Genomic DNA, 8,602 nt, shown 5'->3' on the forward strand with positions numbered 1-8,602 from the left:
GGAGTAGCACTATCTCGGGAAGTGCTACAACAGCACGGCTGGATTCTGAATATTCCAAAGTCGCAGCTGGTTCCTACGACGCGTCTACTGTTCCTGGGTATGGTTCTGGACACAGAACAGGATAAAAAGGGTTTCTCCCGGAGGAGAAGTCCAAGGAGTTGTCGTCTCTAGACAGAGACCTCCTAATACAAATACAGGTGTTTGTGCATCAATGCACGCGAGCCCTGGGAAAGATGGTAGCTTCTTACGAAGAAATTCCATTCGCCAGGTCCCATGCAAGGATTTTCCAGTGGGATCTGTTGGACAAGTGGTCCGGGTCGCATCTTCAGATGCATCGGCGGATAACCCTGTCTCCAAGGGCCAGGGTGTCGCTGTTGTGGTGGCTGCAGAGTGCTCATCTTCTAGGGGGCCGCAGATTCAGCATACAGGACTGGGTCCTGGTGACCACGGATGCCAGCCTTCGAGGCTGGGGGGGCAGTCACACAGGGAAGAAACTTCCAAGGCTATGGAAAAGTCAGGAGAATTCCCTACACATAAATATTCTGGAACTAAGGGCCATTTACAATGCCCCAAATCAGGCTAGACCCCTGCTTCAACACCGGCCGGTGCTGATCCAGTCAGACAACATCACGGCGGTCGCTCATGTAAACCGACAGGGCGGCACAAGAAGCAGGATGGCGATGGCAGAAGCCACAAGGATTCTCCGATGGGCGGAAAATCATGTGTTAGCACTGTCAGCAGTGTTCATTCCCGGAGTGGACAACTGAGAAGCAGACTTTCTCAGAAGACACGACCTCCACCCGGGAGAGGGGGGACTTCATCCAGAAGTCTTCCAAATGATTGTACACCGTTGGGAAAGTTCACAGGTGGACATGATGGCGTCCCGCCTCAACAAAAAGCTACAAAGATATTGCGCCAGGTCAAGGACCCTCAGGCGATAGCTGTGGACGCTCTGGTAACACCGTGGGTGTACCAGTCGGTGTATGTATTCCCTTCTCTGCCTCTCTTACCCAGGGTAATGAGAATAATAAGAAGGCGAGGAGTAAGAACTATACTCATTGTTCCGGGTTGGCCAAGAAGAGCTTAGTAACCAGAACTCCAAGAAATGATCTCAGAGGAACCATGGCCTCTGCCGCTCAGACAGGACCTGCTGCAGCAGGGGGCCTGTCTGTTCCAAGACGTACCGCGGCTGCGTTTGACGGCATGGCGGTTGAACGCCGGATCCTGAAGGAAAAGGGCATTCCAGAGGAAGTTATCCCTACGCTATTTAAAGCTAGGAAAGAAGTGAACGCAAACCATTATCACCGCATATGGCGGAAATATGTTGCGTGCTGTGAGGCCAGGAAGGCCCCAAAGGAGAAATTTCAGCTAGGTCAATTTCTGCACTTCCTACAGTCAGAGGTGACTATGGGCCTAAAATTGGGTTCCATTAAGGTCCAGATTTCGGCTCTATCGATTTTCTTCCAAAATAGAACTGGCTTCACTGCCTGAAGTTCAGACTTTTGTTAAGGAAGTGCTGCATAGTCAGCCCCCGTTTGTGCCTCCAGTGGCACCGTGGGATCTCAACGTGGTGTTGGATTTCCTGAAGTCGCATTGGGTTGAGCCACTTAAATCCGTGGAGCTATAATACCTCACGTGGAAAGTGGTCATGCTGTGGGCCTTGGCGTCGGCCAGGCGTGTATCAGAATTGGCGGCTTTGTCATACAAAAGCCCTTATCTGTATTTTATATGGATAAGGCGGAATTGAGGACTCGTTCCCAATTCCTTCCTAAGGTGGTATCAGTTTTTCATGTGAACCAACCTATTGTGGTGCCGGCGGCTACTTGGGACTTGGAGGATTCCAAGTTACTGGACGTAGTCAGGGCCCTGAAAAGTGTATGTTTCCAGGACAGCTGGAGTCAGGAAAACGGACTCGCTATTTCTCCTGTATGCACCCAACAAGCTGGGTGCTCTTGCTTCTAAGCAGACTATTGCTCGCTGGATCTGTAGCACGATTCAACTTGCACATTCTGCGGCTGGACTGCCGCACCCTAAATCTGTAAAAGCCCATTCCACGAGGAAAGTGGGCTCTTCTTGGGCGGCTGCCCGAGGGGTCTCGGCTTTACAACTTTGCCGAGCTGTTACTTGGTCGGGTTAAAACATTTTTGTAAGAGTCTACAAGTTTGATACCCTAGCTGAAGAGGACCTAGAGTTGCTCATTCGGTGCTGCAGAGTCATCCGCACTCTCCCGCCCGTTTGGGAGCTTTGGTATAATCCCCATGGTCCTTACGGAGTCCCAGCATCCACTTAGGACGTCAGAGAAAATAAGATTTTACTCACCGGTAAATCTATTTCTCGTAGTCCGTAGTGGATGCTGGGCGCCCATCCCAAGTGCGGATTGTCTGCAAGACTTGTATATAGTTATTGTTTAACTAAAGGGTTATTGTTGAGCCATCTGTTGAGAGGCTCAGTTATATTTCATACTGTTAACTGGGTATAGTATCACGAGTTATACGGTGTGATTGGTGTGGCTGGTATGAGTCTTACCCGGGATTCAAAATCCTTCCTTATTTTGTCAGCTCTTCCGGGCACAGTATCCTAACTGAGGTCTGGAGGAGGGTCATAGTGGGAGGAGCCAGTGCACACCAGGTAGTCCTAAAGCTTTCTTTAGTTGTGCCCAGTCTCCTGCGGAGCCGCTATTCCCCATGGTCCTTACGGAGTCCCAGCATCCACTACGGACTACGAGAAATAGATTTACCGGTGAGTAAAATCTTTATTTATACATATATATATATATATATATATATATATATATATATATATATATATATATATATATATATATATATATATATATATATATATATATATATATATATATATAATGTATTACACCGCGCTGTACAGAGAATATTTATTCACATCCATCCCTGCACCAATAGAACGATCTATATTCTCTGCCACACGGGGACAGAAGCCAAATTCCCTGTCCCATTAGACGGACACATGCAACACACGACCTGAGTTGCGCCCTCTGCTGGCCGCCTTTTGCAGGCTCAGGCTTATCCAGACCTACAGTGATGTCTCTATATGAATAGTGCTTAGTTGTATTATCTCAGAAACAAATGCTTTTATTTTCCAGGCATCTAATGATGAATTTGTGGTGTCGTCTTCCATCTCTTTCATTGTCTGATCTCCTCCCTGTACAACTCCCACCATCTCTCCTTCCCACTTGTTCTCCACCCACCTCCGAAATCGTCACACTGTTTCCCTGCAGATTGAGACCTCGTCAGGCTGCCGGCGAGAGATGGACCACGGAGAAGGTGTCTTCACCCTGTTCTGCCTTCATACAGCACTTACATCCCAGCTCAACCCATAGCACACCAGAGAGAAAGCTTGTCTCCTTCCATGGGGTTCTGCGCAAGGGGTCCATCTGCCGCTTCCTCCCACCGCAAGGCTTGTTCTCCCATCAGTCACATTCTGCACTTTCTGAGAGATGGCCGGCCCGAGGTCTTCACCTGGTGTCTGGCTACGGTGATGGGTGGTCTCGTCAGCTTGCATAGGGTGTAAGGCAGATATGCACCCTGTGTAATGAATTGTCTGTCTTTCTAGGACGGTTTCTATGAATTGGGTGTTTTTAGCAGTTTATTTCTGGTCGTTCTGTAGAGCAAGTCAGTAGAACATACCACCGCTCTTCCCGTATGTGTGGCAGGCCATTATGTACAGTCGTATCGTCGCACTTCTCCAGCCCGGGGGAGCGACCTATTCTTATTTAATGAACAAATCGAAAATGACGACAATCTGTAAGTTGTTTTCTGCGGGGGGAGGTTCCGACGCACCAGGCTTTGTCCATCACCCAGCCAGAGACCAGGGTTAAGAAGCCACCGTCGGCCGGTTACCTTGGTTGCTCTGTGACACCATCCCCATCGCAAACTTGTGTTCCTGTGTTATTATTTAATATTAATAATGATAAATGTTAAGTATATAAATATATATATATGACACTTGCACACAACGTAGACTTGTCTGTACTGTAGGATTCCAGATCTCCGTCTCTCGTTGCTGTGGAATTCCTGTACTTCTTCAATGCTTTTGTTTCCTTCATCCCAGTCTCCTTATTCGGCGACTGGGGCTCTGCAGTGCTAGCGACTTAACATATCGGGCAGTTGTGACTGTGTTTTCTGTTTTTAATATTCTACTATTGAAGGGTGGATCAGTTATGTTGGGCAGAGGCATGTTATAATGGAAAGCTCTTGCGTATGTGAAGTCTGGATGGAAGCATCGCAGTGTTCTCCTGGACCGTATTTAGATTACCTCTCCTTCCACTTATCGAGGTTCTCTGTTACCCGGGGACTGCTGCCTCCAGTCTAGGGAGAAGGAAAGCAGCGGGTCCTTAATGACATGGTCCTTGGGGGAGGCGAGAGCAGGTCCGGCCTAGTTTCCAGGTTGGTGCCGGCTAATGGATGTTGTAGGACGTAGTGTAGATCCAGTGACCGCTTCTGCGTGTGCCAAGCGGATCTGGACAAGAAGTGTTAGCCAAACGTGATATGAGGGGGGCCCAGGGAAAGCACTAGGACAGATTTCTTTCCCAGAAAAGGAAGCATTTAGCTTGCAATGTAAGAAGACGTAGTATTGACTGAAGGTATAGTAAGGAGAAATAAAATTTTATTTTTATTTGTACCTTTTTGTGGTTTGAACTAACATTTTATGTGCTGTGAAAGACACTAAAGACTGACCTGTAAATAAATTATTCAGGAGCCTCTACAATAGACGGGAGAGAGCGCGGGCAGTGCGACTGAGCGGCGAGCAATATCCGTACCCCGACACACTCTACCGACACAACTTTCTTATTGCACTTGTATTTTTTTTTTTTTATATCTGTATTAAATTTGTTGCATGATTTCTAATAAAATGATATTTAAAATGTGACAAAATTGCAGTGGTCTGATAGTCTGTAAGTGCTCACCATCTCAGGATAAAGCCGAAATGGTGCGTCATATGTTCTAACCCTCCTCCAACCAAACCCCTCCCCCCCCCCCCCCCCCCCCCCCCCCCACTTCCCTTCCTCCCCTTTCACTATGTGGATGTGCAATAATCCCGCCTGTGCTGTTTCCGCATATAACCCTCACTCCTTTTGTTTCTATAATAAGAAAAATTGCTGGTGTGTGAGCTTGGCTAAAGGTAAACCTTGCCATATAGGTATTGGAAACTGCATGCGTTTTATTTTTTATATGGTGTTTCTATGTTCTAGCGGCCCACTAGTATTTCTTTTGTTATTAACATAGCTCTGTCACGTGCGAAGGTGACCATTAACGCCAATAACCGGCATCTAGTGGATAAACCACTCTAATCACTACAGTAATCCCACGTAATGGCGGCACGTAGTTCCCGTTATACAGACAGCCGCAATAAATCAGACATTGCTGTGTGTGGCTTCAGCTCTCATCTGCGTAATGTCTTATAGTGATATCCGTACCAAACATCCAATCCATAATGATCCCTTTAGAAAGATTTCCTCTCCCTGCTCTGGACACTGCAGATGGAGATGGATTTAGACTAATGTGTTTATCTGTAGGATCTGTCGGGGCACGAGATCCATGCTGCGATGTACGGTGGATGGTTGTACGAGCCGAAAATAGTTTCAGTGCACTAGATGTAACAGCAGAACCTTGCCTAAATCCTTCGGCTGCCTGCACGACAGCAGGAGAGTGATACACGTGCAGTAGAACTGGCGCTTCTCACCTGGTCATAGCTGAATTTAATATATGGAACGCAGCTGTAAATTAATCTCCTTGCTTTCTCCACCAGTTTTGCAGCATCCTGGGTATTTGTGTCACTTGCACATTAATGTGATGAAAATCCGCTTTCCCACGACCAGTCCTGGCCTTGTATCAGAACGCTGGTATAGCTGCTGCAGATTACAGTTCCTGGAACGGATTAATGCATCCTGCTCAGTGACCAGCGTCTGTCAGCCATGACATTGCAGTAACGGGGAAGAGAAGTTCTATAAATCTGTACTTATTCCGTTGTAGCTCTCCCCCCATACATATTACCTTGGGGAAGATGTCCTGTTACAATGGCTTCCAGTTTCTCTGGTCTCTGTTCACCTAGAGGAATGTCTCCTGTAACCCCTGTAGTGTCTGTCATTCCAACCGTTCTATGTTACTAGTTCCTAGTTCTGTCGCCTCCCGCCCCCCCTACTGACCCTGTGATATCTCTCACTATATATTACGGCCATTTTACATCCTGAAACCTTTATGCCCTGTGTAACCAAGCAATGGATGAGCTGTAAGAGTTGGGACAAGAGTCTGGGGCTCAGGACTGTAAAGGTGGATTTGTTACTGGGTTATCTACCGTACCGGTACCGGTTACTGCTCCACAATGACTTGACATCTGGTCGCTGACCGGTCGGGACGGCTCTGCAATTTTGTTCCACGTTTTTCGGCTAGATGCTTACACTAACCAATACAAGTGATGGATGGATTGGGTTCCAGTCTAGATATTTGCTAGCTCAGTATACCTCTGCTCCTGGTTATTTTGGTGAATGTACTGGTGTCTGGCAATACTGCCGCTTGGAAACATGAACATGTTGTAGTCCTGGTTCTCCAATGTCTGTCCTTACTACCTGTAATGGCAGTAAAATCCTTCTCACCTTATGTGCCAAATGTCTCGCTGCATGAAATAATCCATCCTGCTCTCCCTGCCGCTAGTCCCAGGAATGTAACGTGTCCCGTGACGGGTTGTAATGAGTTGTCACTAATTTCCCTCGCTGGTCGCGCAGCGTGAGGCTACGGCCGCGTGTCTGGTGTCATTGGGATGTCTGTTCCTGGAGAAGGAGGAAGCTGAGGCGGCCTCTCCCGGTGATCACTGCAATGACACAACAGTCCTGGCGGCAAAGGGTTAATTCTCTGGGTAAAGTTTTGGAACTGGTTTCTATTGGGGGGTCTCGCACTAGATGAGTGTCCAGAGCACAGTTATACGTCGCCTGCAACTATTAGACCTTTACCAAATATCTGTAGTAAGTTGAGCACTTTAATGGATCCTCAAACTTCGGCTGCAAGAGAACTGACCCTCACCCAAAACGAATAACCGCGCTGCGCTAATTCATGTTAGGAGCTGGAATTGCTGCCTAGTCCCCCAAAGCATTGTGGTGTGGACGCTGGGCTCCGTGCGGTGTCCGGGTATGGGAGGAGAGAGTCGCTGTGGTGGCAGTGGGTGCAGTAAGTTGTATCCTGGGGTCAGGTACTGGGTGGGGGTCAGTGCTGGAGCGTTGAGGGGGAAATGTTTGATACGCTGCTGAAAGAAGTCTCAGTGACGGGTTTCTGTGACTGCCTCTGTCGTGTCTTACAGACTGTCTTCATAGCGATATCTTAGTGGAACTTTCTATTGTAAAAGCCTGAAATAAAACCTTTTAGAAGTTACTCTGCTGTGTCGCGTTTTATTTCTGTGCTCCGACAATGCAAGGGTAATGTGCGAGGTTCAGTCTGAAGTCGTACAGTAAGGTTATACGGTATAATATACAGTAAGGTTATATAAGGTATGTTCTGCAGTATTATAAGGTATGATCTACAGTAATATTTATGGTATAATATACAGTAAGGTTATATAAGGTATGTTCTGCAGTGTTATAAGATGCTCTACAGTAATATTATATATGGTATAATATACAGAAAGGTTATATAAGGTATGATACAAGGTATGTTCTACAGTAATATAAAACCTTACTGTATAATATACCATATATAAGGTATGTTCTGCAGTATTATAAGGTATGTTCTACAGTAATATATTATAAAGTAAGGTTATATCGGGTATTATAAGGTATGTTCTACAGTAGTATATATGGTATATTATACAGTAAGGTTATATAAGGTATGTTCTGCAGTATTATAAGGTATGCTCTACAGTAATATATTATACAGTAAGGTTATATCGGGTATTATAAGGTATGTTCTACAGTAAATTATATATGATATATTATACAGTAAGGTTATATCAGGCATAAGGTATGTTCTACAGTAATATATAGTATGTTAGAAACTAATGTTATAGAAGGTACAATATAAGTTGTTCTACTACTGTACTGTTATACAATATGTTGTACAGTGATATAAATGGTATGATATAATGTTCAGCAACTGATATACTGTAAGGTGTGTTCTGTAGTAATTTATGATGTATATTATACAGCAATAAACATTGTAAGACTTTTTATCTGGTGCTACAAGGTGTGTGTGAAGTCCTACAAGAGTTAGACCTACAATAGTTACAGTAAACCACAAATACAATACACAAGTGACCATCATAGGAGTACAAAGCGTATGTACAAACATTGCAGTAAAACCACAGACGGACTGAGATGTACAGGGGAATAATCGGGCAAGAAGAGTCAATAGCTCTTAGTAATAATGTACCCAGCCGATGGGCAAGCAGACCGTGCCAGAGCCACTGGAGTGGTGGCAGAGGGCACAAAGGAACACGAGCAGAGGTCCCTATCCGTAGCTTACATTGAAGGGGGGGGGGGGAGAGATAAACGGTTGGAGGTTAAACTGGCAAGGCGACTAGGTAGGAGTTTCAGCGTAAAAACAGAGACTGACTCATCCCATACTAAAACAAAGGTGTT

At 45.9% G+C, this 8,602-nt stretch overlaps 1 protein-coding gene across 11 annotated transcripts in view; it reads left to right on the plus strand.

The window, feature by feature from the left end:
• MAP4 (microtubule associated protein 4) overlaps positions 1 to 7,400 on the plus strand; it is a 205,132-nt gene extending 197,732 nt beyond the window's left edge. For 10 of the 11 annotated variants that reach the window (XM_063924569.1, XM_063924564.1, XM_063924567.1 and 7 more), the window contains one exon: positions 3,122 to 7,400. In XM_063924569.1, coding sequence (XP_063780639.1) covers positions 3,122 to 3,129 — 8 coding nt within the window. In that variant the 3' untranslated portion in view covers positions 3,130 to 7,400. The remainder of the gene's footprint in view (positions 1 to 3,121) is intronic. The other variant, XM_063924566.1, reaches the window with a different exon arrangement.
• Positions 7,401 to 8,602: the final 1,202 nt, after the last annotated feature.

Source organism: Pseudophryne corroboree, chromosome 5 (genome assembly GCF_028390025.1).
Source record: "Pseudophryne corroboree isolate aPseCor3 chromosome 5, aPseCor3.hap2, whole genome shotgun sequence".
In the NCBI taxonomy this organism is placed as follows: Eukaryota; Metazoa; Chordata; class Amphibia; order Anura; family Myobatrachidae; genus Pseudophryne; species Pseudophryne corroboree.